The sequence below is a fragment of the Giraffa tippelskirchi genome, chromosome 6 (genome assembly GCF_054371585.1).
Source record: "Giraffa tippelskirchi isolate mGirTip1 chromosome 6, T2T-mGirTip1v1.2.pri, whole genome shotgun sequence".
In the NCBI taxonomy this organism is placed as follows: Eukaryota; Metazoa; Chordata; class Mammalia; order Artiodactyla; family Giraffidae; genus Giraffa; species Giraffa tippelskirchi.
Window position 1 is genome coordinate 74,239,385 of NC_137280.1, and position 26,942 is coordinate 74,266,326.

General features: G+C 61.7%; 1 protein-coding gene across 3 annotated transcripts; it reads right to left on the reverse strand.

Moving 5' to 3' along the window:
• Positions 1 to 3,871: 3,871 nt before the first annotated feature.
• On the reverse strand, positions 3,872 to 16,862 carry GPR20 (G protein-coupled receptor 20). 3 transcript variants are annotated; one of them, XR_014057709.1, is made up of 3 exons: positions 10,609 to 10,787; positions 5,430 to 7,974; positions 3,872 to 4,132 (listed from the first exon to the last, which is right to left on the reverse strand). XR_014057709.1 is itself a non-coding variant. In XM_081504197.1 (3 exons), the coding sequence occupies exon 3, from the start codon at positions 7,948 to 7,950 to the stop codon at positions 6,862 to 6,864; it is 1,089 nt and encodes a 362-aa protein (XP_081360323.1). In that variant the 5' UTR covers positions 7,951 to 7,974; positions 10,609 to 10,807; positions 16,765 to 16,827; the 3' UTR covers positions 3,872 to 6,861. The 3 variants fall into 3 exon arrangements, 2 of the variants coding, with proteins under 2 accessions (XP_081360323.1, XP_081360322.1); XM_081504197.1 differs by adding an exon at positions 16,765 to 16,827 and having other exon boundaries at positions 3,872 to 7,974; positions 10,609 to 10,807; XM_081504196.1 differs by lacking the exon at positions 10,609 to 10,787 and adding an exon at positions 16,765 to 16,862 and having other exon boundaries at positions 3,872 to 7,974.
• Between the last annotated feature and the right edge of the window lie 10,080 nt (positions 16,863 to 26,942).

Below are 26,942 nucleotides of genomic sequence, written 5' to 3' on the forward strand. Positions count from 1 at the left end.
CCCCATTTCCTTCATTTGTGTTGTGCTTAGTCACTCAGTCATCTCCGACTCTTTGCGACCCCATGGATTGTAGCCTGCCAGCCTCCTCTGTCCATGGGGATTCTCCAAGCAAGAGAATTGGAGTGGGTTGCCATGCCCTCCTCCAGGGGATCTTCCCAACCCAGGGATCGAACCCAGATCTTCCGCATTGCAGGCAGATTCTTTACTGTCTGAGTCACCAGGGAAGCCCAAAAAAGTCTTCATTATTTCTTTTCCCATGAAAGTGAAAGTGCAAGTCTCTCAGTCATGTCTGACTCTTTGCGACCCCATGGACTATACAGTCCATGGAGTTCTTGAGGCCAGAATACTGGAGTGGGTAGCCTTTCCCTTCTCCAGGGGATCTTCCCGACCCAGGGATCAAACCCAAGTCTCCTACATTGCAGGTGGATTCTTTACCAGCTGAGCCACAAGGGAAGCCCTTGGCTCAGTTTAATCACTAATTATTGACTGCTGAGTACTGTGGGAAGACACACACACATATTATATACACACAGTGCACATTCACACATACATATGTATATATAGACAAAAACATGGACACAACACATGTATACATTCACATAGATACACACACACATGCACACAGACACACAACAATGCATAGACATGTACATATACACACAGACACACAACAATGGACACACATACACAAGTACACATGGGTACATAGACAACACATATGGACATAACACACATATACATTTACACAGGTACACACACACAGACACCCAACAGCACACACATATTACACACACATACGTGTGTACACATAGACAAAACAGATGGACACAACATGCATTCACACAGATATACACATACAGACACACATAGACACACAATAATGCACACATACATATTACACACATGTGCACACACCCTTTGACAGAAGGGAAGGAAACTGAGGCTGGTCGACACTGTGTCTTGTCCCTGGCTGGGGAAGCCGGGGTGGCCAAGCGGCCTGACACAGTTGGGACACCATGTTACCCCTGCCCCAGGGCTGGGCTGTGGCACCCACCCCGTCAGCCTTGGGCATTAAGGTGCCAGAAGCTGCCCCTCATGGCTTTGCTCTGGAGAAAGGGTGGAGTAGGGTTCAGAGCCCTGGACCTCACCCCGTGCTCTAGAACCTGACCCTCAATCCTCAGCAGGCCCCTGAGAGTGGTGCCCATGGGGGTGGCTGGGACAGGAAGACCCTCGCAGGCTCTAGAACTCCTCCACAAAGCAGGTCCCCAGGCCACTGGTCGCCAGGCCCTGGGGTACACAGGCGGCTTTCACCCCCATGGCCTCTGGATGTGAAGGTTCAGCGCACCGAGGTCACGCGTCACCCCTACTTCCATCTGGACCCCCATCAGGAGTCCCCGCTCTGCCATGGGGTGCCCCTGGGGGGTGACTGGGGATCCTGGGCCTCATGAGGTCACCTCTCTGCCCAAGAGTGGGCCCCAAGAAGCTGAGGGGCTGCAGGGCAGGGGGAGCAGTGCCTCAGGCTGGTTCAGAGATGCAGAGTATCTCCCACTTCACTCCTGGGAGCTGAGGGTCTAACACCCCAGGCACCGTTCGTTCTGAACTCCGGATGACAGATGAGGAAACTGGGGCCCAGAGAGGGCAAGGGCACCTGGAGGGACTCCTAGGTCTTGTCTCAAGCCCGGTGAGAGCTGTCTCAGGTCTCAGTTCGGGGGCACCTGTAGTCTGGGGAGCAGGCTCCTATTACCGGGGGCAGAGCCGAGGCTTGGAGGAGTCCGAGAGTCAGCAGACCCGCGGGTGAGCTGGGCTGGGATGAGTGTGTGCAGTTCCGGTGCTTGGGCTTCTGTCCACACACCCCCGGGCTTCAGATTCTTCATCTGTGACATGGGGCTGAAAGGCCCTGGCCCTGCCAACCTGTTGGGCACTTGATGCTTGAAAGTTTCCCAACACCCCAACCTCAGCAGAGGCCCACCTCAGAGAGCTGGAAGCCAGGCCAGCCAGGTAAGGACCAGGAGGGAAGAGCCTTGAGCATCTCCTCCTCCAAGAAGCCCTCTGGGCTGCATCTACTTGGCTGGTCCCATGTGGTGTGGTAGGGGGCTCTGAGCTCCCACGACCCAGCTGTGCCCCAGGCTGCAGACTCCCTCGGGTCCCGTGAAGTGCAGAGCGCTAGCATCATCTGGGGAACCAGGACAAAACGGTGGTGGGGGAGTTCAGTTCCTGAGGGCTCAGCAAGGGGCTAAGTGTGCTGGTGGGCAGGCGGCCACTCCGGAGGGCACAGCTGGGACCTCTGGTCTGTCCTGCAGCGGGGTGGGTGCTGGCCCTGGGGAACTGCAGGAGGGACCCACAAGGAGGACAGTCAGGGTTGGTCCTGGGCAGAATGGCAGGGCAATGGGCCTGCGGAGACTGAGACTCGGAAGAGAACAGTTGCCCCAGGGAGGCTGTGGGCGAGCCCTATGCCCTCCTCCTGCCAGTGGAGTCGGCGGGGGTGGGGGCGATGGGCAAGCCAGGGAGACAGCAGGGCCCGAGGCTGGTGGCAGGGAAGGCGGGGCATTTCCTCAGACCTGCCCAGCCCCTGAGCACAGGGAGCCCCCTCCCCCCAGCACCAGGGGGCACTCTCCTGTTTGCTGACAGTCAGCTGACTGGGTCCTGCCTCCCTGGCCCACAGCGTTCCTGGCTCTTCTCAGGGGTTCAGGAGGTGGGGGGGGCCTTGGCCCCAGGGTCACGCAGGTCCGGGTGGGGAGTTCCAGCTCCGTTTCTAAGGTGGCATTGGGGAGCTTTGGATTGCCCCCACTCCATCACCCAGCCTCAGTTTTCTCCTCTGCGAACTGGGAACACAGACCCTGGGGCATGGGGCCTGCCCCAGTGGGTGGGAGGATGTTGGGGGGTGACCAGCCCCATGGGTGTCTTTGGCTCATTCAGGGATCCCCCTCACACCCACGGCCGCCTGTGCTCCCCTGCCCGGGGCTTGAGGAGGGGAGGGCAGCGGGGGCGGGTGGACACTGAGCCTCCTGAGGGACTGAGGAGGGGTGGGGGTGGGGGGTGGCGAGAACAGGGTGTAAGCCAGGACATCGGTGGGATACCCATTTCTGCAGGCCCCCGCCTCTGCTCAAGCATCAGAGGCCTCCAGGAAGCCGGGGCTGGCGCCCAGGGACATTTCCTGCTATTAATGGAGCTTAATCTAAACAGGCCCTAATATTTACCTCTAGACGCCTCCGGCCTCCGAGGGTGCCAGACAGCGAGAGTGATGACCCCCACCCAGGCAGTGCCCTCCTCACCCTTGCTTCCTGGGCTGCACATGAGCCTGGAGCTCACATTCGAGTCCCCTTCTGGATTCCTGGAGCCTCAGTTTCCCTCTCTGGGAGATGGGGGTGAACACCTAGGCTTCGGGGGAGGTTCGGAGGCGCTTGCTTCGTAAACCCGCTCTGGGAGCGGCACCACAGTCCCTCCCTCGTGGTCTACCCGCCGACCCCTCCCCTCCCTTGCCCACCCGATCGTACCTTCAGTGATCTGGTCAGATGCTGTGGACAGTCTGGCTACCCTGCCTGGGTCCGTGTTCTCTCCCTGGGCAGGCAGAGCAGGGACCACGGTGCAGTGAGAACGCTCACCCTGCTGGTCTGTGTGTGCCACGGTGGCACAGAGCTACTGCCCCCACCCACTGCCCACACCTTACCACCTGTGTCCCCTCCGACCCTCACCCTTCAGAGAAGCCCTGGCACCTGCCCCCAGCAGTGATGGCAAAGCCATGACCCCATCACCACCACCACCCAGCCACAGGAGAGTGAGCAATGCTGGGGGGATGCGGGGGCCCCCACCTGGCTCAGTGCCTCACGGCGACCCCTGACTGCCAGCCAGGGCTCTGAGTCAAGGGCACGGATTTGAATAAACAGTTTTAATTCAGGATGAGGAAGCCTCATCGAGGAGACTGTTTACATCAGATATAAATACATAGGCCACCTCACGTCACTTGGGCTTCTCAGAAATCTGGAAAGGGAGGCCATGTAGAGGACAGTGCAGAGGCTTCACACCCTGGCCCCCGTGGGAACAAGTCTGTCCTCTGGAGGCACCCAGGGCCTGTGTCCCCTTGGAGGACGCCGAAGTGGGAGGGAGCCAGCCGTCAGGAGGAGGGAGCAAGTGTCTGAGGAAGTGGGGGGGGCTCGGACAAAGTCATGTGCACTGAACCTCTCGCCCCTAGCCCCTGCCCACCAGCTGCAAGGCCAAGGAGGGGAGGGGGAGAAGTGCAGAGTGGGGGAAACTGAGGCCAGTGAGCGAGGGCTCTGCACGAGGCCATCAGACTACTCTCAGGGCAGTGGAAGGCTCACCCGGGGCCCTGGCCTCCTGCATCCCCATGGTCTTCCAGTCCCCAAGGCTGGACGGTGGGATTTCACATGTGGGACAAGGGGAGGGGGCTTGGCCACCCCTGCTCTAGATCCCAGTTCTGCCCTGGGGTCTTACCTCCACACGTGGTAGGGATTAGCGAGACAGTGGGTGTGAGGTGGGGCGGGGCGGGACATACCTGGGACCCAGCAGGTGCCCAATCAGTGTTTGCCGAGAGCCTCCCTCCTCCTAGAGGCAGGGATTGTCCACCCCCAAGCACAAAAGTGAGCTAGTGTCAGCCATTCACTCTCTAGTATGAATTAAAGTGAGAACCTGGCATGGAATCAAGACTGCTGACCCTGGAGGAAAAGCCACACACAGGTGGTGCTGGGCTGGGGCAAACACCACGCACTGACCTTCCCTCCTCTGCTGTGTGGCTGCCCAGACGCAGGCTCGCAGGCCTGGGAGAGACAAAACTGTCGGAGCTTCCCTGCCTGAACCCACCATTAGTGCCACTCCCCAGGGTCAGCATCGTTGTCACCACGGGCTTCATGGAACAGACAGCCCACTCTTGTGTCCTCCTTTTCCAAGAGCCAGGCCCTTTCTGTGCCCTGTGCAGCCCTGGGTCCCTGGGGAGTCACGGGCCCGCTCTGAGCTGGGAGGTGGGGGGAGGCTCCACACTGTTCCTGGAACCCAGGAAGGGCCAAGGATGTTGGTGCTAATGCTGACAACCATGCCCTTTGCTTCTCGAGCATCTGCACCCAGCACCCCTACCACCCCACTGAGCAAGCCTTGGGCTCCCCCAGGCTCCAGCACCCCCACCCTGGCCTTCCCACAAGGTCCTGGGCCCACAGGCACTGACCCTGCGGGGCTCCAGCTGATCATACTGGCTGTGCAGTCTGGCCTGAGTACTCACTCTGTGACCCTGGAAAGGTCCTTTCCCTCCCCGAGCTTCAGTTTTCCCATCTGATATGTAGGGATATAAATGGTCCTCCTGCCTCCCAGCCAGGCCTCACACCAGGGCCCTGATCTTGGGGGACAGGGGACTCTGACTGGAGCCACCGATCCCGTAGGACTTTGCAGACAAGGGGTAAATCTGGGGCCAAATTCCGTCTCACCTGTTTCAGCGGTGGCCATTTGTGAGGGTGAAGCCTGGTGGCTAGAGGTACCTGGGAAGCCCAGAGCTCCTCTCTCAAAACAGGCATCCTCCCCTGAAACAGCAGTCTAGAAAGGGCTCACGGGAGCTTGAATATTCAACAGAAGGCACGTGGAGGCAGTCCTGGAGTCCAGCTCAGAGGAGGCGACCAGTGGCCCAAGTCAGAGCAATGCTCCCTTCTCAGGAAGGGTAGGGGCTTCCCAGGTGGCATTAGTGGCAAAGAGCCCTCTGGGCTATGCAGGAGTCTTAAGAGACGCTGGTTCGATCCCTGGGTCAGGAAGATCCCCTGGAGGAGGGCATGGCCACGCCAGTATTCTTGCCTGGACTCTTGGACAGAAGAGCCTGGCAGGCTCCAGTCCATGGAGTTGCAAATAGTCGGACATGACTGAGGCGACTTAGCACGCATGCGTGCAGGAAAGGCAGGGAGGCACAGTGAGCCAGATGAGAGGGAGAACAAGGGCTCTGTGCATGGGCAGACGTGGCCTTTGGCCAGCAGGCCTGGGTTCAAGTCTGTCTTCGCCCTTGGTTCCGCATCCACAAGATGGGGCCCGGAGTCTACTGCCCTCCTGGGCCAGCAGGCAGGGTCTTCTGAGACGGTTCCTGGAGTGGGGGGGCTTTGGGAAGATGGGAGCTGTGTCCATGAGGCAGGCATGGGGGCATTGGAAGAGGTGGGGCTGGTTTTTGATTCTGACTTGCCCATCACCCAGCCAGGGCACCTGCATGTGCCACTCAGCTCCTCCCCCGGCGGGGGGTAGAAAATAGCGTCTCCTTTGTAGGGTGCAAGTGTCAGCCCAGATAGCACAGTGCTCACAGCGGAGCGCCCCACGGGGTCAGCCTGTCTTTCTGGGTGACTCAAGGGTGCCTCAAGTGTGGGCCTTGCAGATGTGAACCCCTCTCGTCTGCTCATGTAACACTTGTGTCCCCTTTCCTTTCTGTTCTAGCTCTTCTGTCTCTGTGGGGCAGGGAGAGAAGGGGGAAGAGGTGGGGAGGGGACCTCTTCAGGTCACCTTTTAAACCCTCTTTGAAATTCCTAGTACCTTAAAAGTCTCTGTCCCTGTTTTGCAGGAACACTTTCTGGGTGGTAGAATGATCCAAGTGGTAAGCAGCTCCTGGCTACCTCTCCAGGTCTTCAGTGGACACAACATATACCCTAGGGATGGCAAATAACTAGTATTCAGTCCACCACGTCCTCTCTGGAGCCCATGGCAGACATTGCCAGTCACTCACAGCACAGTGGCCTTTGACCCTATCTCCACGCAGGGCACTGGGCAGCCATTACCAATTGATCAAGGTGAACCCAATCTGCCACTTGAGTAGAGCGGATATCTGCGCTGTCCCAACCTGGCCTGCCCAGCCTGGTCCTGACCTTTGGCTCCCTTGCAGAGTCCTGCTGACTAAGCCTCAGGCCCGTTAGCCAGGGCCTGCGTGAGGGCTCGAGCTCTGGCTCCGAGGATGTGATGGTAGGCCGAGCCCTTGGAGCTCTTGTGCATGCTGACATCGCAGCCGTTGGGCTCGCACTCTGCTCCATGCCGGCTGAAGAGGCTGCGGACGGTGGTCTGAAAGCTGCTGGTGACGAAGCAGTAAACGATGGGGTCCATGCAGCTGTTGAGGCTGCTGAGGGTCACAGCCACGTGATAGACCACGAGGCTGGCGTGGCGTGGCACATTGGGCCACAGAGCCACAGCCACCTGGCGGGCGTGGAAGGGCGTGAAGCAGACAAGGAAGATGACCAGCACGGTGAGCAGCAGCTGCATGGCCCGCACGCGGCGCTGGCGGCCCTGGCGCAGCAGGCCTGGCCGCGACAGCGCGCACACAATGCGGCCGGTGAACACGCTGATGACCAGCAGTGGCAGCAGGAACTCCAGGACGGTCAGCGCGAAGATGCGGCAGCAGGGGCCGCCGGTGGTCGTCACGCCCAGCACGGACAGGGTCACGGTGCCAGCGGCCAGCCACACAAAGGCACACACGGCCCTGGCACAGGCAGGCTGGCGCCAGCGGCGGGAGCCGTCGGGCCGCACAATGGCCAGGTAGCGATCCACGCAGATGCAGGTGAGGAAGAGGATGGAGCAGTGCATGTTGAGGAAGTAGCCGAAGACGTGGGGGAGGGCACAGCGCAGGCAGCCACGGGCGCCATAGAAAACAGCGAAGCGCGTGGGCAGGGACAGGCCCACCAGCAGGTCGGTCACCACCAGGTTGATGGTGTAGACGACCGACGGCGTCTTGGCCCGGGTGCGGCAGCCGAAGACATAGAGCGCCAGCCCATTGAGCACCAGCCCTGCCAGGAAGATGACGCCGTGCACTGCCATCAGCGCCAGCCACAGGCCCGGGAAGGTGGCGTGCAGCTGCTCGTCCAGCTGGGCAAACCGGTGGAACAGGGGCATCTCCAGCAGGCTGACGTTGGTCCACGCCGCCGCCGCCGCCGCCGCTGCCGTGTCATTGGGGGCCGCCCTGGCCGAGGGCCCCGCGGGAGACATGGAGGGCATGATGGTGGCCAGCGCTCCCCTGGCCTGGAAGGAAGGAGACCAGGTTACCCTGGGGTTATTGGAGCCCTGCCCGTAGGCTGGACCCCACCTGACTCGTCTGCCCACCTAGCACCCCGACACTGCTGTCGTTGTACCTTTGCCTGGCCCAGCCCTGGCACTTGCCAGCATGGAGCTTTAGCCGAATGCTAATACTCTGAACCTGCTCCTCACTGTCGCAAGAGGTGAAAAACCTTGCAAGACTCACCAGGATTGAGACAAGACAAAGGCGAGCAGTGTGGCAACAGGTAAGATGATGGCCAAGTGTGTGCTGTGTAAGCCTTGCCTCCAGTCCAGTTCCTCCCTCACTCGCTGGGCAACTTTAGCTAAGTCGCTTAACCTCTCTGTGCCTCATGATGAGTCCCCAGTCTATATCATTGGGACTGCAGAGCTGCTGGGAGAATTAACAGCACAGCAGTGCTCAGTGCATCACTGAGTGAGTCAGTGAAAGTCGCTCAGTCGTGTCCGACTCTTTGGGATCCCATGGACTGTAGCCCGCCAGGCTCCTCTGTCCATGGGATTCTCCAGGCAAAAATACTGGAGTGGGTTGCCGTTCTCTTCTCCAGCGAATCTTCCCAGCCCAGGATCGAACCCAGGTCTCCCACATTGCAGGCAGATTCTTTACTATCTCAGCCACCAGGGAAGCAGAGCATCACACTAGTGGGTACCAAATAAAGCAAAGTTCTGCTCCACGAGAGCTATGCCCACAGCTGGCCCAGCCCCAAGTCCCCAAGCCTGTGCATCCCGTCCCCTGTCCTCCAGGCCACCCAACCGTTCTCACCTCCTCCACGGCTGGCACCGGGTCAGTGCCCTGGGTGAGGGTCCTCATATGGGTCTTTGCCCAAGGGCCTGGGATTGGGGGTGCTGAGAGTCAGCCCCTGGCTGCCCCAGTTTCTTCCCAGCCTGGAGAGACGGCCACCTTTGCTGTCTCGGAGGCTCACGTAGGGTGGCTCACTGCGGCTGGAGCCTGGAGCCAGGTCCCAGCAGCAGCAGCAGGGCGTGAGTTAAATAAACGCCCCGCTCCCGGCCTGCTGGCCTAGACTCGGTTTGGGGGTGGGTGGGGGGCTGCAGCCGCCCACTCTGTTTATGTTCCTGCTGAGCTGTTTAACTTGCTGAGATTTATCCCTTTGTTTATAAATGAAGGGTTAACAGGCTCTGACACCCACCCTGGACCGGGCTGATCCTCCAAATAAGGACATTTCTGGCTTTTTCAGGAGAAAGAAGAAGGCTTTGGGGAGAAACAGGGAGGAGAGGGGGGCACGGGGGAGGTCTCTAGTAGAGTGTGCCTCCCCAACTGTAGGGGGAGGGAAGACGCCCCCAATCCTGGTGACCAGGGGAAGTGAGGCATCTGCATGAATAGCCCACACCAGCTGCCCACTCCCCTGTCCAGCTACTGCCCCTCCTCGGGCAGCAGGCTCCTTCTGGCAGCTTGCATACAGCAGAAGTCTGGCCTGCTGGGGGATTGGGGACCAAAAGTCCAGCCTGGAGCAGGTGGGCAGGGCAGGGAAGCGCTTGCTAGCCAAGGTTCAGGTCCCAACCCAGCCTGGAGGGAGGCTCTGGCAGGGCAGGCCACCTTTATCCTCCACTCAGAGAATGTGGCACCAGCTGAACCTCCGCCTCTGGGACCCTGGCCCTGGGCATCTGCTGACCCTCGGAGGCGGCTGGGAAGAGTCCAATGCTGCCCAGGACTGTGGCTGGCCCCTTGGGGCCCCTCCAGCACGAGTGGGCCCAGGCCTCCACTCACGGGGTGCTCTGGGAGGGCTGTCCTCTGCCTGGGGTGTCCAGCCCCTGACACACAGGGCCCTTGGATGTGTTGGCCCATTGGCAGGCAGCTCAGGGAGACGGGACTGAGAAGGACATCCGGGGCAGGGAGAGACTCTGTAGGCATGAATGGGCATCGAGGGGAGGTCACGAGGCTGGGCCATGGGGCCATGGGCCTCATCCCCAGGCCATGGGGGCTCCAGGACCCCAGGAAGAAGAGCGGTGCCTCCAACGTGTCCCTCCTCTCCTGTGAGAAACCTGAAGCCCTGCCAAGACCCGGGGAGTGAGGAGCTGGCCCGGACACGCGACAGACCGGTTTTTGACTTCCCTTCCATGTGCTTTCAGTTATCCGAACTGTTTGTACGGGGTCTGAGCCCGTGTCACAGTCTGAGACAGATAAACATCACAGGACGTTTCCTCTGGGAGACAGTCGCAGGATGACGCCGGCCCCGGGGAGCCTGCCCTCCCAGAACAGTCCCCAGGGATGGCCTTGCACGCGGGCCAGCAACTCACTAAAGGCTGCGGGCCAGGGTGGCGGGCCCGAAGCTGTGGAGGCGGGCAGGTGAGGACAGAGGGCGTCCGTCAAGCACATGCTGATGCGTAGGTGCGAGAGTCTGAGCAGCATTTGGGCCCCACCCCGGGCACAGACCCTGCTCACACACTGAGCTCCGTCCCGGAACACCAGGAACCTGCGTATCCGTCCCATGGGCCCTCGGCCCTGGCTTCCTACACCCTCAGCTCCTCCCCTTTGCCCGCTGCCGAGTCTGGCTGTCTCTGTGTGTATCAGACCCCCACCGCGCCAGCCCACTCACCCACCTCTCACAGGCAGAACACACAGTGAACACTCTCTGGGGTACCTACTGAGCATCGCTTTTGTTTTGCAAGATGAAGAACTCGAATGGTGAGACCCTGGACCCAGTGGCGGTGGCCCTGCTGCTGCTGCTGCTGCTAAGTCGCTTCAGTCGTGTCCGACTCTGTGCGACCCCATAGACGGCAGCCCACCAGGCTCCACCGTCTCTGGGATTCTCCAGGCAAGAACACTGGAGTGGGTTGCCATTTCCTTCTCCAGTGCATGAAAGGGAAAAGTGAAAGTGAAGTGGCTCAGTTGTGTCCAACTCTTAGCGACCCCATGGACTGCAGCCTACCAGGCTCCTCCGTCCATGGGATTTTCCAGGCAAGAGTACTGGAGTGGGGTGCCATTGCCTTCTCCGGGTGGCCCTGCTGCGGCCCCATGAACCCACGGCCTGGGGCCCTCCCCGGTCTGGGGCTGGGAAGGGGCCAGGCTGGGAGTGTCTGGGCTAAGCAGCCCCCACCCCACATGGTCTCAGGGAGGACACTCCATCTCTGGGCCCTGGTCTCCACTCCCCGAGCTCCCTGTCCTCCTTGAGGCACCACGGGATGGGTCCCCCACCCCCTGAATCCACTTTGGTCAAGTGCGAGTCCTTCTGGCGGGCCCCCTTAGCCCTGAGCCAAGCGCCCCCCGTACCCTCAACAGGCTCAGCATCAGCCCCGCCCCACCCCCACCCCACATGCCTGCCAGCCCTCCAGGCTCGGACCGTCTCACTCTCTCTCCACTACGGCCCCTCACCCCTCTGTCCACGCCTGGCATGCGATGTCACAGTTGGTGACAGACAGCTGGGGGAGGGTGGGTGGGTGGGCACTGCAGGGAATATATGAACAGTAATGGTACCCAGCAGGAGGGCAGGGGGAGAAGGGGACGACAGAGGATGAGATGGTTGGATGGCATCACTGACTCCATGGACATGAGTTTGAGCAAACTCCAGGAGATAGTGAAGGAAAGGGAAGCCTGGCGTGCCACAGTTCACGAGGTCACAAAGAGTCGGGCACGACTGAGCGACTGAACAACAAGAGTAACCAGTGGAGGAGGTGCGGGCTGAGGGCCGGTCCCCACTCACCACCGGTCGCCCCGGTGTTGATTAACCTCTCTGAGCCGCCTCCTCCCTGCCCGCAGTGATATAGCCACAGCACCTTCTTTCTGCAACTTCCAAGTGGGTGCATGGCATCTGTTCCCGGGCAGAGTAGGCGCTGGTGGTGGTACCTCCTCACGCCCTGGCTCCTGGCCTCCTCCACTCACGCAGAGGAAATGGAGGCTGAGCCCTGCGAAGAGCCTGGGCGCCCAGATACGGCTCAGCGGGAGGCAGGCTTCTGGCCAGAGGTGAGCTTGCGGGCCTCCCTCTGGGCCCCGCAGGGCCTTGGGTGAGGGTTCTGGCCCTGCAGGGGTGCTCTCTGAGCCTCAGTCTCTTCTCTTGTGGCATGGGGACTGAAGCGGCTGCATTGCGCTGCCCCTCGGGGCTGCTGTGGGCCTTCGCTGAGACCGAGCACCTGGTGCAGCTGTGGAGAGGTGGAGCAGGGGGCAGGCGGGGTGCTCTGCTCCCCCTCCTGCTCTAAGGGTGCAGGTCTGCAGCCCTAGACCCTCTGGGCAGGCACGGGGGGTGAAGGTCGTCTTCTCCCTGATACGCACCTACCCCGGCATCTGGCCACAACCAGCCTTCAGTGGTGCGGCTGCGGGGGCAGGGGTCCTCCCTGGGAAGAGCCTGAGGTTCTGAGCAAAGCTAGGGGCACCCCCGTCCCCCTTGCAGCTCAACCAAAGGAGGACACCGCAGGCACCCCCCAACCTCCGTGCCTTTCCCATGCCGCCTCATCTCCCGCCCCTGCAGTTTCCCTGACACCGCCAGGGCCTCCTCTGGGCCCCAGCTCCTCAGGAAGCCTTCTCTCTCCTCCTCCGCCAGCTCTCCCTCCCGGGTGTTCTTCCCCCGGCTCCCTCCAGCCCCGGACTGCCCTGCTGTCCTGACTGTGAGCAGTTCAGGTGGGCCCGTCCCTCCAGCGCCCAGGACGGCCGGGCACAAAGCAGCACCCATCTTTCTCTCTGGCTGAGTGAACCTCCACGGGAGTCCGCAGGGCCAGCAGGGCGAGGCTCCTTTCTCACCCAGGCCGGGGCCCTCCCTGCCTGGCCGAGCCCCTTTGCAGCCCACTCAGAGTCCCAGTGCCTGAATTGCCTTCTGCCCTCAGCTCCACCTTCACTACCCATCAGTCTTCCCAGCTGAGAAGGGTTAACACCTCTTCCAGGAAGCCCACCCAGCCCCCCTGACCGTCGGGTCCATGGGTCCCCGTCATTCTCCCTCCCCCCCGGCCCTTGGCACTCATCAATGGTGTTTGGTTCAAGTCTCAGAGCCTCAGCTTCTTCACCTGTGATTCTGAGATTGGTATTTTAAATGGACAAGCGAGCAAGCCAACAAATGATGTCATCAGGAGAGCTGGGGGTGTTGGGTGGACACACACCTGCAGGTGCCCCTGCATGGAAGATGCGTGATGACAACAGCAGCCGTGCTGGAGACCCCTGGTCTCTCACCCAAATGGCGGTCCACCTGGGCCTGCCTGCCCATTTTGGGGAAAGGCCGGGCACCCCAGGTGCTCAGGGTACAGCTTCTCAGAGCCTTTGTGAAGCTCCCAGGGAATAAGCATCTTTTCCTAAGTTACCTGACCCTGTCCCCTCCTGGGGCTCCCTTTCTATCCAGCCTGACTGTCACCCCAAGTGCCCACACCCAGGGCACTGATGGGGGATCATGCCCACTGCCACCTCTCACAGCTTTGGCTTCTTTGCTGTGTGTTCAGAAACACAGGCCAAGACCCAGAGGCTCAGGGTGCCAGTAACTGCCCAGAAACCATGAGGGGGCCCCGAGCCACTCTGACCTGCTCTCGCCAGTGTCCCAGGTGGGGGTCCATCCTGACCTCTTCTCGGTTTCTCTTGAATCCATGCTGCTGTCTCTAGCCACCCAGCTGCCTAGCAGATGCCAAGCCCACAGCCTGGCTGCCTCCCATCCTGCTGCATATGGGACCAGGGCAGCCAGGGGCCCTGGGCTCGGCCCTGGGCAATAGGCAGCTTCCTGGGCCTGTGACCCAAGATCCTGTGTCCTTCCTTCAGCTCCCACACCAGGAGCCAGGAGGGGCAGTGTGGAGGACAGGCCCAGCCTTCCCCATCAAGGTGCCCAGAACGTCAGCTATGTGCCAGCCGCCGTCAGACACTCTGCATCATGTGGCAGTCCTGGGTTTTATAGACAAGGACGTGGGGGCCCAGAGAGGTGAGTGTCACGCCCTAGGACACACAGTGTGAAACTGATGGAGCGAGAAATCAAAGCCAGGTCCACTGGCTCCCGGCCCAGGCAGGAGTGGGATGAGAGTGGGGTGGGCATCTCTGGACCTGGGGTCCATGCACAATTGGATTCTGGGTAAAGGGAGTACCTGGACATGCCTGTGCCCCCGATGAGGTGACCCTCACAACCTCCCAAGGCCAAAATAGCCCTTACTGGGGGAACCACCTGCCTGTTTATTTTGCTGATTATTCTTGGTTTCATGGCATCTGCTTGAGAACATGGCCTGATGTTTTTGGCTAGTCTGAGCCTCTGCTTCTTCCATTCAGGGACGGCTGGGCCCTTACCGAGGCCCCAAGGGGGCCAGACTAGCTCTGGGTCATCTAGAAGGTCCCAGGGGGCACCAGCTGGAATCAAGGTCCCCATTCTGGTCAGGGCTTCCTCCGCCCAGATCAGGGTCAGGGTCACCGCGGGTGTGGGCTGGGCGCTGGGCACCCAGCTCCAGCTCGCCTGAGTCAGCCTCACACACCACCATCTGAGAGCCCTTGGCTGAGGTCTTGGCTCTAATGGAAACAAGTTTCTCTGGGCCAGGCGGCCCCAGGCATCGCCACACTTGGGGGTCCTGCTGGGTGTCAGACAGCCCTCCCTGCCACCCGGGTTCACTCCTCACTTCATCCTCATGCTGAAAGAGGTGTAGCACCTGCCTGCCTCCCCCAGCCCAGCCTCCCTGGGGTGGTGGGACAGGACCCGTGGCTGCACCCTCCTGGCCTCTGCCTAATCCCTTGACCTGACATGCCACCTCTGCCGGCGTCACCTGCTGAAGGCTCCTGGCACCCACAGTCCCCATCTTGGGCTCCCGACACCCCTCTACTGGGGCAGGGCCGTAGCCCCACAGTTCATGGGTTGTCTCTGAGATGACTCTTTCCAGGGTCTCACGATTCCTGCCAAGATGCCCCTACGTTGGTGTTGCTGGCCTCATTTTGCCTGTTAGGAAACTGAGGCACAGAGAGTTTAGGTGGCCTGTCTGGGGTCACCCAGCTGGGTGTGGAGGAGCTGGGCTTTGAGCTCCGCCCTGTGCCTGCCGCATGCCATGGGAGGTTTCCCAGGGCCCACCGTGCAGGGGGCTCGGAGGTCCAGGGCTCTGGCAGCTTGTCCCAGGCCACACAGCTCAGTGGCAAGGTCAGGGGAACTGCGAGAAACACGTTTCAGAGGCATCAGACCTGGCCTTGAACCTGGTGCTGGGGGCCCAGAGGGCCTCAGGCAGATCTGATTGCAGCTTGTGGAGCTCATAGCTAGGGGCGGGGTGGGGGGAGGCGGCTAGACCATGGCTGAGGGGACCACTTTAGCTGATCAGGAGTGGGAGGGGCCTCAGGAGGACCCGGGGGGACAGCATTCCGGGTGGTGAGATGAGAACAGCAGGTGCAAAGGCCCTGAGGTGGGAGCAGGCTTCTGTGCTCAGAGCACCACAGAGGGGGGCTGAAGGGGGCTGAGGGGTGGGCTGGGGTGCTGAGAGCTGGCAGGCAAAGCAGGCTCGGCATCCCCCAGTGTGCTTCAAGCCCCAGTGCCGCCTCCTCTGGAAGGCCCTCCTGGGCCACCCAGCCACCCGCACACCTTCACCTTCCACCTTCTTTCTTTCCCTTGCAGCCCTCTTGTCACCTGACAGCTTCAAATTTATTTGTTTCTTCTTTTCCCCTACTGGACCGGCGGCTCCATGAGGGTCAGGGCCTGGGCTGTGGCTAAAGGAACCAACCGATGATTTGAGAGCCACGCTGGGCTCTTCAAGCCTTAGTTTCCTCATCTGTAAAATGGGCATGTACACCTCATCGCATCAGGTCACCCGAGGACAGGCTCCCAGCAGGTACTCAGGAAACGTCGGGTTCCCTCCTCCACACACCAGGCCTTGGAAACAGAAGCCTCTGCTGTTCCCGAGGCTCAGAAAGGGGCAGCCACTTGTCCATGGCAATGCAGCCATGAGGGGACGGGGTGTCCTGGCGACCCTCTGGCTGAGAGTGAGTATATGCTGGCAGAAGAATATGGGGGCCCCCGGGCAGCCCTAGCCACCCGTCCGAGGACTGTGCGCGCTGCCACCAGCCCAGTCCCTTCCGTTCCCAGTGCCGCCCCGGGACGCACAGCTGCTCCTCGTCTGCCCTGCCCAGCGCCCTGGCCACGGGCCAGTTCCCAACCAGCCCTCCCCCTTCGGGACCCTGCTCCTGCTGCCTTCTCAGGGCAGGCACCGCGGCAAGGCAGGCAGGGGCAGTGCCAGCTGCAAGGTCCGCGCTGGGGGCTGGGCACGCCCCCGGCCTCAGTTTCTCCAGCCCTCCAAGGGGAGGGCAGGGCCAGGCTGGGGCCAAGGACCTGTGCTGTGGGGTGGCGGGGGGCATGCCCTGTGTGGAGACTGTCCCCACAGATCCCTCAACCCCAGCCCTGCCCCAGCGGGGAGACCATGGCGGCCAAGGTCCCAGAGCTCATCCAGTGCCTCTGGGGTCCCCTGACCCCTTCCTTGGCTCTGCCCCTGGGGCCACCCAGAAGGGGAAATCAAGGCACCTGGTAGATGACCACGAGAGCGCTGAAGCAAGGAAGGAAGTCCAGAGGAGGGGTGTTGAACCCCGCAGCTCGGTGGGTCTTAGGGCAGCAGGGGCGCCCCTCAAGCTCTGGGGAACTCCCCCTCCCCAACCCTCACCCAGCCTGGTCAGCTGCAGCACCTTCACCTTCGCCCTCAGTTTTCCCGTCTGTACAATGGCTCCCTGCAGGGCAGGACCTCAAAGCCCCTTGCCAGCTCTGAGCTCTCTCCCTCCCAGTCTTTCTCTGCCCCTGCCCCCCACTTGCCTGCCTGCCCGGGGTGTGCGGACCCTGCACCGACCACCTCATCTCAGGGATGAGAGGCCCTGCCTGCCCGAGGGGGACTCACCACACTGTCTCCGGCTGGGAGAGCAGCTGGCCTCTCGCCGCAGCTCCGCGGGCCACTTACTCTGGGCTGTCCAGACCGACCGCGCCTTCCTGGGGCCTGACGTCAGGCCCCGCTCTGGGCTCCTTTTGGGCAAGGCGGCAGTGGGGGCGGGGTGGGGCGGGGCGGGCTGCTTCCCCGCCCCCACCAGCTCCCTGAGGAGCCTGGTTCCTGGGCCCTGGGGGAGGGAGCCTCGGGCTAGGGGAGTCCACTCGCCAGGCCAGACTGGAGGAAACTGAGGCAGAGGGCAGCGTGGCGGCTGCACCACCCCAGAAGGGGGAGGCAGGGCAGCGGCAGCCCTGGCTCTCTGCCCCCCAGTGTCCGGTCTGGGGAGCCTGCCTGGGTCCTGGAGAGCACAGCTGGCACCCATGGGGCTCTGCTTCCACACTCTCCCCAGTGCTGTCTGCCCGTTCTGACCCTGTGGCACCTGTGACCGTGACCAAGGGCTCCAACACTCACTGTCCGGGTCTCTGTGTGTGTCCACGCGTGTGTGTTCCTGGGGCAGACGTGGCTTCGCAGGGGCACATGCATGCCTGGGTGTGTCTGTGGGGCCAGCACCAGCCTGAGGCTGGCCATGTGTGCCTCAGCATGACCTCTGCGGGTGCTGCAGGGACGCAGGATCGGGGCGTGGGAAAGACCTGCATGTGCGGAGGGCCGGGAGGGCGGGGTGGCCTGCTCTGGGAGCGGCCATCCCCCCGGAAAGATGCCCTGGGCAGGGAGGAGGCTGGGGGCCAGGCTGGGGTCAGGCTTTCAGGGTCAAGGTCAGGAAAGGCTTGGGGCCAAGTCTGGGATGTGCTGAGTGCCTCCTCTGGTCTCCTGCCCCTACCCACCCAGACCCCTTGGCTAAATACCCCCCGAGCTGTCCGTGGGCAGGGCGCTGGGCTCATAGGCCTGGGACTGGCCCTGGTCCCTGCGCTTTGCATCTGGTGGGGGATACGCTGCAGGGCACCAGTGGGAGGGCGTGGGCCAGCCTGCTGTGGTCAGGAGGGCAACACTGCCCCAACAGAGGTAGGGGTGACAGGAGGCAGGCAGAGGAAGGGGAGGCTCTCGGGCTGCGGGACCTGCCTGCCAGGGTCCCCGTGAGTGGAGGGCTGGGTGAGCCACGAAGCTGGGAGTGAGCGGGGGATGTCCACACTGGGTCACGGCTACCCCTCTGAGGACCAGAATGGGGCACTTGACTCCGAAGGCAGCAGCAAGCTATGGAAGATTCTGGGGGAGGGTGGTCCTTGGATCAGTTTCCCTGCCACCCTCAAACAGCCTCCCCACTAAAGCAGGGCTGAGTCTGCAGACCACCATGGTCTCCTTGGAACATGGCCATATCTGTCTCAGAAGGGGAAACTGAGGCCCAGAGGGAGGAAAGAGCCCCTGGCCCATCCAAGTCCCTTGCCCAGGGGCTGGCACTGGCTTCTGTCTGGCAAGGCAGGGGCAGCCTGGGTCTGGTTGGGGCAGTGTGGACTCAGTGTTGTTTCTGTGTGGGAGCAGGTGGGGGGGCACCCTGGAGCCAGCCAGGGTGTGGGGGGAGGGCGGGAGGGCTGAGCCTTCCGAGGGTCAGATTTTATGAGCTGGAGACGGCCAACTGCCGCTGAGTCACCGGCCAGGCTGGCCAGGGCTGGTGCCCGCGCTGAGGGCCCGGGAAGGCTGCTTCCCCAGGGAACCTCGGGAAGGGTCTCTGAGCACAGTGGACGCTGTGCACGGCTGGGGCGCACACTTTATCTCTCCTCTGTAGGACCCTGGGGTTCTGGGGTGGGGGCACCGGAGCCCTCGAAGCTTGGGGTGACCCCCTTGAGGCCCTCAGTGGAAACAAGTGCACAGGGACAATCTCACCCTTGTCACCTCCTGGCTCAGGCCAGGCTGTCTGTGTCTGGGGTCAGAGGTCACATGTCCGCTGGATCGGGGTCGAGACGCCTTCTGGTGGATGGGACGGGAACAGTTTCAGGTGTGGCTCCCTCTCCAAGTCCAGCCTGGTGAAGAGAACCCACCCGAGCCCGGAGAAGCCCCCTCACACTTGCAGCTGGATCATAAGCTTCCACAAGGGTGTCTTAGGGCTCACAACCCCCGGGGACCCGCTGCTCTGAGGGACAAAGTCGCAGAAGCAGTTGAGCAGCCCAGGGGCGGAGGGTCAGGCAGGGGACATGGGGAGACAGCCAGGCCGGTCCTGTCTCCACCCTGGGGTCTGCCGTGCCAGACCGCATCCCTGCTCCCTCAGCCTGGGCCACGGGAGGACCCACGGGAGGAGCCACAGGAGGACCCACGAGAGGACCTGAGGGGTGGGGCCAGGGCATCTGTGGAGATGGGGGCAGGCCAGCTGGGCAGGGGTGACCCCGAGAAGACGGGGGGCGGCTGGGGCTGGGCGGGCGGCCCTTCCTAAGAGGTCAAGGGCCACACACCCCGTCCTGTGCTCCAGACTCCCTGGGAGGGCCCAGCACCCACAGGGGAGGCCCATGTAGGGTGCTGGGGGCTGCTGTGTGTGTGCATGGGTGTGTCTGGGTTGGGGACCCTTGGGCAGCCCTGGCTTCAAGCCTGGTTGAACCCCTCACTTCGGGCTCTGACCTTTGGTGTCCCCTCAGTAGGTGGGGACAATAAGGCCTGTGAAAGGCCCCAGGCCAGGCCCCTCTCCTCTCAGGAAGCACACAGTCCTGCCACCACATGTGGGACGTGGTGGGGATGCCCCAGGCCCACAGCTGCCGGTGGGGAGCTGGAGAACCCGGGGCGGGCTCTCAGGAGGTGACAGGCATGAGGAGGGGGTGGCTGAGATGCCCCTGCTTCCTCCACCCCATGTCCTAAGCGGAGCAGGGCTGCTGGGGCTGGACGAGTGGAACTGGGACACGACCAGGGCACAGAGCAGGGCCTGGTGCACGGTGAGGGTGGGAATGCGATCTGAGGCGTGGGGACCACCGCCCCCGGTCCCCTTGGCGCCCTGAGCTACTCTTCCAGTCCCTGCTGTTACCCAGAGCCCCGCGGAGCTCATCTCAGGCTGCTTTCGACTTTTACAGGTGAAGAATCTAAGGCCCAGAGAGTGACAGAGACCCCTTTAAAGCCACACAGCGAATGGATCGCAACAGGCATTGCCCGGAACCAGGCCTGGACTCCCGTGCAGCAGCCCTAGCTCTTGGGCCAGTCCTGAGATACAGGCGCAGGGATGGGATGAAAGTGGACCCTGGAGGCATGCTGGGGGGTGTAGGGGCACAAGCGGACTATGCTGGGCTGCCGCTGTACGTGGGAGCCCCCCGTGTATCCCTTCCAGGCCTGCAGCTGGGAGATCCATTCATTTCCTCCCCCTACCCCCCCAGGGAGAGGCGGCCTCCCCTGGCCTCCCCCAGGTTCACACAGCGGCCCCAGGGAAGCAGGGTGGGGACCAGGGAGCTCCCACCCCCAGGGGACGCTGACGCCTGGGCTGGAGGAAGAGGCAGGCTCTCTGGGTCTATTCAATGCAGCGGCTACTGGGGACATGGGAGAGGGTGGGAGGGGGTCTCTCTGGGGCTGGAGCCCCACTCCCTCCCCCATGGTCCCCTCTGGACACTTGGCCCCAGCTGGGAGGGGCTCTGGTGGGGCTGGTGCGGGTGCAGGTGTGAGCCCCAGTCCATGGTGGCTTGGGGATGTGTCGGGGGGCCCTGCTCATCCCCCATTAAGTCCCACACACTGTGATACAGCACATGCCAGTGGTCACCGCATTGACCCACTGCTGGATCATGACCTGAGGCTTGAAGACAGGTCTAGGGTGTCAGTCACTCAAGCCACGGTGATGGCACCCAACTGTAGCAGCTGCCATGTATCTAGAACTTCTGACATGCCAGCAACGGGTGGAGAGCTTCCATGTGCCCCAACCTCTCCTGGAGGCGGCCTTGTCACCATCCTTGTCTGATGGAGAGGAGTCCATGGCCAAGGTCACGCAGCTGGGAAGGGGCGGAGCTGGGGCTTGAGCCCAGGCAGCCAGACAGGTCTGAAATTGCACTGCTGAGCGGGTCTGTGTCCTCTGAGGAAGCTTTCAGGACCATCCACTGGGCATGCTGGAGAGTTCCCTACATCCTGGGACCAGGCCGGGGAGTGCGGGTTCCAGGCCTCTCCCAAGCCCAGGGCCCTGTCCTCAGCCCTGTCCACCAAAGGCCGCCCCGGGCTGGGCTGAGTGCTGGCTCCCGCAGCAGTGCCGGACCGGCCCACTCGGGTCAAGAGCCGGCCACATCCCCCGCAGGGCCTTGGGACCCGCTTTCTATTTCGGCTCTTCCCGGCCTCCGGGCTGCCTCGTGGGACCAGCATGCTGTGTCTGTCTCTGCCTGCGCCGCAGGACTCAGAGGGTGGCCCTGGACGCTGGCGCTCTGCTTGCCCGCCCTGGAGTGGGAGCAGGGCTGCAAGGGGAGGGCCCCTGCAGCAGCCCCGTCCACCTTCGCCCACGGAGGGCAGTGAGGTCCCCATCCCTGTGAGGGGCCGGAAGAAAGCCTGGGCGAGCATGTTCCGGAGCTGCTGCGGGATATTAGTCCTGGGCAGGCAGGAGCACCAACGGCTGCTGGGGAGGGGGACAGAGACCCAGACCCCAAACATCATCGATCCTAGGATTCTGATTCCGAACTGCAGAGATGTCCCGTCTAAGAGCCTGGGGTTGGAAGTTCCAGGCCAGGCCCTCCCAGGCTCCACCCCCTGCCGTGAGACAGAGAGGCCACCTGGGGCCTCCCCTCACTGTCTTGTGGGGGGGGGGGGCGGGCGGCGAGCTCTTTGCCCCGACAGTTCTCTCAGTGTCTCTCTAGGTCCAGATCCTCCCTAGCGTTGAGGCCACCCCTTCCATGAAGCCTGCCTTGACTGGCTTCTCACAGCCCCGGGATTCTGAGGACACTTGGGGCCTGGGTCGTTTGTCTGGATTCCCACATCAACTCGGTCTCTATCTGGATGTTTAGTTCCCCCAGATGAGGCCAGAATTTTACTTGTTTCTTTCTTTCTGATGCTCAGTATATGTGAGGGTATATAGTAGGAGGTCAATAAATGCAAATGCCCACTCATTTAAAAAAAAATGGGCAGGCAGGCTGGCCTGGTTCCATCGCAAGGCACTTGGCCCCCTTTCCTGCTTTTCCCGGCTTCCCGGGGGAGCCTTCCATAGAATACATAGAATCCACAGCCTTCCATAGCTCCTCTTACAAACAGGGCGCTCCTCCTGGTGGCCGACGCCCTCCCCTCCTGCTGCAGCTTCCTCTCATTCTTGCTAACCGCTCCCCAACCCCCGACCTCTCCTCCAGGAGCAGGGTGGCCATCTCTGCTCAGTGAAGGGGTTGAGGTGGGGTGGGATGTACGGTCAGTACTGCCCCTCCCTCTTATAGGCAAGGAAAGACCCTGAGAAGGCAGGGGCCTGAGGCCACCCGGCTAATGGCAGGTGGAGCCAGGATTTGAACCAGGCACTTGGGGAGGGTGGCCCCCACATTTCCCTGCACCGAGCCCCTCCTTGCCACTGATGGGGTACGGTGGGTGGTGGGAGCCGGGGTTGGCCCCTGCCTCTTGAGGGTGCCCTAAACATGTCCCAGCCTGCCTCCTCCCTGACGTTGGTCTGTCCACCTGGGCAGCAGGGACAAAGCCCGGCCGAGGGTGGTGGGAGGATGTCAGGGTCCTTGCCCACGGGGGCTGCTCCCCTCCCCAGTGCCCACTGCCCCGAGGAGTGGGCAGCTTGGGAACGCAAGGAGGGACGCTGTTTCTTTTGGCCAGGACAGTGGCTTTCCGGAAAGTTGGTGCCAGTTCTCTGGGTTGGTGAGTGGGGAGGGCCCTGGGGGTGGGGCGCCAGAGTATGGGTGGCCAGCGGCCACCGGGCGGCCGGACAGAGGTGCAAGCGGGACAGTCCTCACAGCCCCCGCTCGAGGGCCTTGAGACCGACCTGCTCTGAGATGGGCGAGCTCACGGTTGAGTCTAACTCAAAGCCCCTCAGCCGTGACCAGCCGGACGGGACCAGGGTCTGTGAGGGTTGTGCTCAGAGTGACCTTGATCCTTCCTGCTGCTCCAGGATCTCAGCGTGCTTGGTGCAGGGACAGCCCCGGACCCCATGGCGTAGTGATGTCATAAACAGTGTATGTGTTCACAGTCTTTCTAAAGTTGGAGCCAGAAGCGCGGCCCAGAATGTTCACAGGAGCAGCCGTGGATCTGACTGCCCCCTGCATTTTGCAGAGAACTGCCCTGGGGGAGGGGGGTCTGCCCTGGGGGTGGGGTGTCTGGTCCCCACCCACCAGGACCCCTGGCGTTGCTGAGGGGATGCAGTGAGTCCTCTCCCACTAAGGAGGCAGCTCCCCCTGCCCCCGGATCGGGCTGTCCTGAGCTGTCTTCTCAGAGGCCTCCAGGGGAGCGTGGCCCTCCAACCCCGCCGGCCCTAGCCCTCTGTCAGCGCTGGGCACAGACCCTCTCTGCCCCTGGCCGCAGGGCACTTGCCCAGGAGAGGCTGCCCTCTCGCTTGTGTGGCCCCCGCAGGGCCCCGGTCAGGCCCTCGGGAGCTTTGGTGGGTGGGGGACTACAGAGCCAGATTCAGAGTCCAGGGCTTGGGCTCGAGTCCAGGCTCCGCAGCTGGCCAGCTGTGGAGGCCATTGCTGGGGCTCCGCGGCCTGAGCCTCAGCCTGCTCACCTGCAGTGAGGAGAGCCCCTGCGCTGCCAGCTCACAGGGCTATGTGGGTCAGGGCTTGGGATGGGACCAGCATCAGGGCTCAGTGATGACCAGGGCTGGGGTTCACTGTGTGACAGGTGAGGTCTCAGTCTGCGAAGAGGATCAATATTCGTGTGTGACCAGGGTCAGGACTTCGAGTGGGACCAGGGCTCAGTCACTGGCAGGGGTCAGTAGTCAGGGCAGCCAGCCCAGTTACATGCCACCACACATCACAGGTGTCCCTGTGACCTTCGTGCCCTGCCTCCCTGTGCCTGTCCCAGGGAGGTTTCACTTTCTGATGGGGAATCGGGGGAGGGTGCTGGGTCCTAAGGGAGGTCCCTCCCAAGCCCTCCCCTTCCTTCCCATGGAGCATCTGCCTGGGAGGACTTGCTGGCTACTTCCTGCTTACAAGGCATGTCAGGAGGATGGAGGCCAGACCTCGAAGGTGTTTAGATGGGCGGGAGGGGTTGGTCGTGGGCTGAAGCTTGAGGACAGAGTGAGCGAGTCAGGGTGGGGGCCCAGGCCTGGTTTCAGGCTGTCAGGACGCCTGCCCACGGTCAGGGCTGTTTTCTGATGGCTGAGCATCTGGTTCCCAGCTCCTCCTGGGTGACCTTGGGCAAGTCAGTGGAGGGGACGAGGGTTGAACTGAATGCCTGGGCCCTGCTTTCCTTCCAGCGAGGAGGCCTCCAGGCTCTGGCTCCTCCCTGAGCTGCTCTCAGGACACGAGCTCAGTGTCCATGCTGGGTACTCGTCCCAGACCCTGCAGTCAGGCCCTGCTCTGTTGGGGGTGTGAGAGCGCGTGCTCTGGCAAGGAGGTGGGTTGACAGCCACGGACGCAAGTGCCCATGACGGTGATGGTGATGATGCTGGTGACCGATGGCATTAAGATGACCATTAAGGTGGTGGCCACAGCAGTGGCAGCATCTCTGGCATGGACGGAGCCCAGACCGGCTTCCGGGCTAGGTGGACTTCCTCACATGGACCTGTAATCAAAGTGAAGCAGTTAGGAATGCATCTGTGGCAAATAAAATCCCCCTCCCTGCCCTATGGCTGAAACAAGCAAGGGGGAATGCCGGTCACCACGGGGCAGGGATGGGTGGGAAGTAGCCTGATTCAGGAATCACTCACACCCTGGGCTCTTCTCTGATGACTGGGGACAGGAAGGCCACTGGGAAGGCAGGGCCTTGGAGACTTGTAGTGTCAGGACCCTCGGGTGGCAGAACTGACGCTCTCCCTCCCACCCCGGGTGACAAGGGGGCTGGGAGTTGACGCAATGCCACTGTCCCCCAAAGCCGTGAGCTGCAGAGTGTTCTGTGCAAAAAAACTTACACGTAGACCTCACTACTTGAAAAGGAGAAGGGGGCTGGTTGCCCTGGAGGCCCTGGGAGAGGAGACCAGAGACCCCTGTCCACCTCCTCCGCCCCAAGCCATAGCCTAGGGGCTGTGTAGAGCCTGGGGGCTCCATGGCCTCCAGTCAGCCCCTAGAGAGGCCCTCCCCAGCTTCAGCCTCTAGTGGGTCCTGGGCAGCAAGGAGGACTAGGGTAGGGCCTCCTAGTGATGGGGGAGGAGAGACCGTGCTGGTGAGGTGGGATCTCAGGCAGGGGATCACAGCTGACGGTCAGTTCTTGCCCTCACCTGGGGTGGGAGCAAGACGGGAGCTGGGCTCCAGCGGGCCCCCCATCTAGAAGCGATGGCTGCTCTATCCCACCTGTGGTTGTTTGGGGAGGGGGCAGGCTGGGCATTGCGTGGGTGGGGAAGTGGCGTCAGACCACAGGCAGGGCCTTTAGGTGGGCAATCAGGTAATTCAAAAACACTCTCTGTAAGAGGAAGCTCTTAGAATCGTCTGTTCTTCTGGATGAATCCTCTGACTCAGAGTTCTGAGTCTGGGGTCCTGGGTGGTTTCAGTGGATCCATGAACGCCCATAATTTATACGTGAAACCGTCCACGTGTGTCGTGAGGGTCTGTCGGGGCTGTCAGGGGTCCGAGGCCCCGAGCGGGTTAGAGTAGGATGTGGTCCGGCCTCCCTGCAGACGGGGGGCTGCCCCCGGGGTCACACTGAGAGTCAGAGAGTCAGAGCCAGGATGGGTTGGAGTCGCTGCTGCTGAGCGCCTCTGCCCCTGGCCTGGGACCCTCCTCCTGGGGCTGATTTCTGCCCCCTGCCTGGTCCGCCAGGGTGTTGGAGAGACTGAGCTGGGCCTCAGATGAGGTGATGGGGGCTTTTGGGGATGACAGATTTGAGCTCCAAGCCTAGTCCTTCTGCCTCTCGCCTGAGGCCAGTCACTGGGCTTGCCCGGGCCCTGGTTTTCCCATCTGCACAAAGAGGGCAGCAGTGTTTGATGCTGGAGGAGCACGTGAGAAAACAGATGTGTTTTGGGGTCCAGCTCGTGGCTGTGCGGGGTGGCGTATGTGAGTGTGTAGCAGAATCACCTGAGAGTTTTGATCCACTACAGATGCCCAGGCTGGGCCCTGGAAAGGCTGGCGTCAGTGGCCTGGGTAGAAGCCCGGGCACCAGCATTTTACAAGGCTCCCCAGGATTCTGATGTGCACCAGGGGTGACTATCATGGGGCCAACCTTGGCTCCTGCCAGCACACTGAGATGCTGGTTAGAGCAGACACCTGACTGTCAGCCCTCTTAGCTGCCAGTTTCCACCCTAGACTCTGGCTGATGCTTAGTTACTGCCTGAGGTTAGTCTCAGGATGGTGTGATCTCTTTCCTTCCATCCATCTATCCATCCATCCGTCTACCTACCCCTTCCTCCATCCCTGCATCCCTCCATCTATTCAAGAACAGACTTTGTCTGAAACCTTGCAGATAATTATTTTTTCCTTTTTGTAAATCAAATCCTGTTTAAATCCCACTTCAATCCTTCCAGCCAGAGCCCTCGCCACCGGCCAGCCTGCTCCTTGTCTCCGGCCTGCTGAGCAGGTTTGTTTAAGGCCGGCTGACACTTCTCCTGCGCCTCCCTGTGTTTACACTGGGCTGTCAGCGGAAACTTCAGGTGCAGGAGGGAGGCCTTGAGCTTATTCTGACTGGGGACAATAGTTGGGGGCGGGGGCACAGGGGGCTTCAGGGCACCCTTTACACAGTGTCCCAGCTCTGTCACCATCACTACTGCGTAGGTGAGTTCTCAGAGGCTCAGAGATTACCCAGCTGGCCAGAGACAGTCCTGAGTCCTGGCCCTAGGTTCCTAGGTCCTTATTGCCTCAGAAGTAGAGCCCAGGAAGGCTTCTCGGAGGAGGTGACATGTGAATTGGCTGTCTGCGAAGAACGAGGAGGTGGAGGGAAAGGCGTCACTAGCAGAGAGAGGATGCCGGGCTGTGACCATCCAAGGAAGGGGTGGCCAGAAAGCAGGTAGAGTGGGAAGCTGTGGGCCAGCTTCCTGAGTGTGAATCCTGGTTCCCTCATTTACCTGCTGTGTGGCCTTGGGCATGTTACCTAACCTCTCTGTGCCTCACCCCCAGTTTCCTCACCCCCTAGAGGGAAGAGAATAGTTATATTGACTTTTCAGGATCATCATAGGGATAAAATAATCTAGGAAT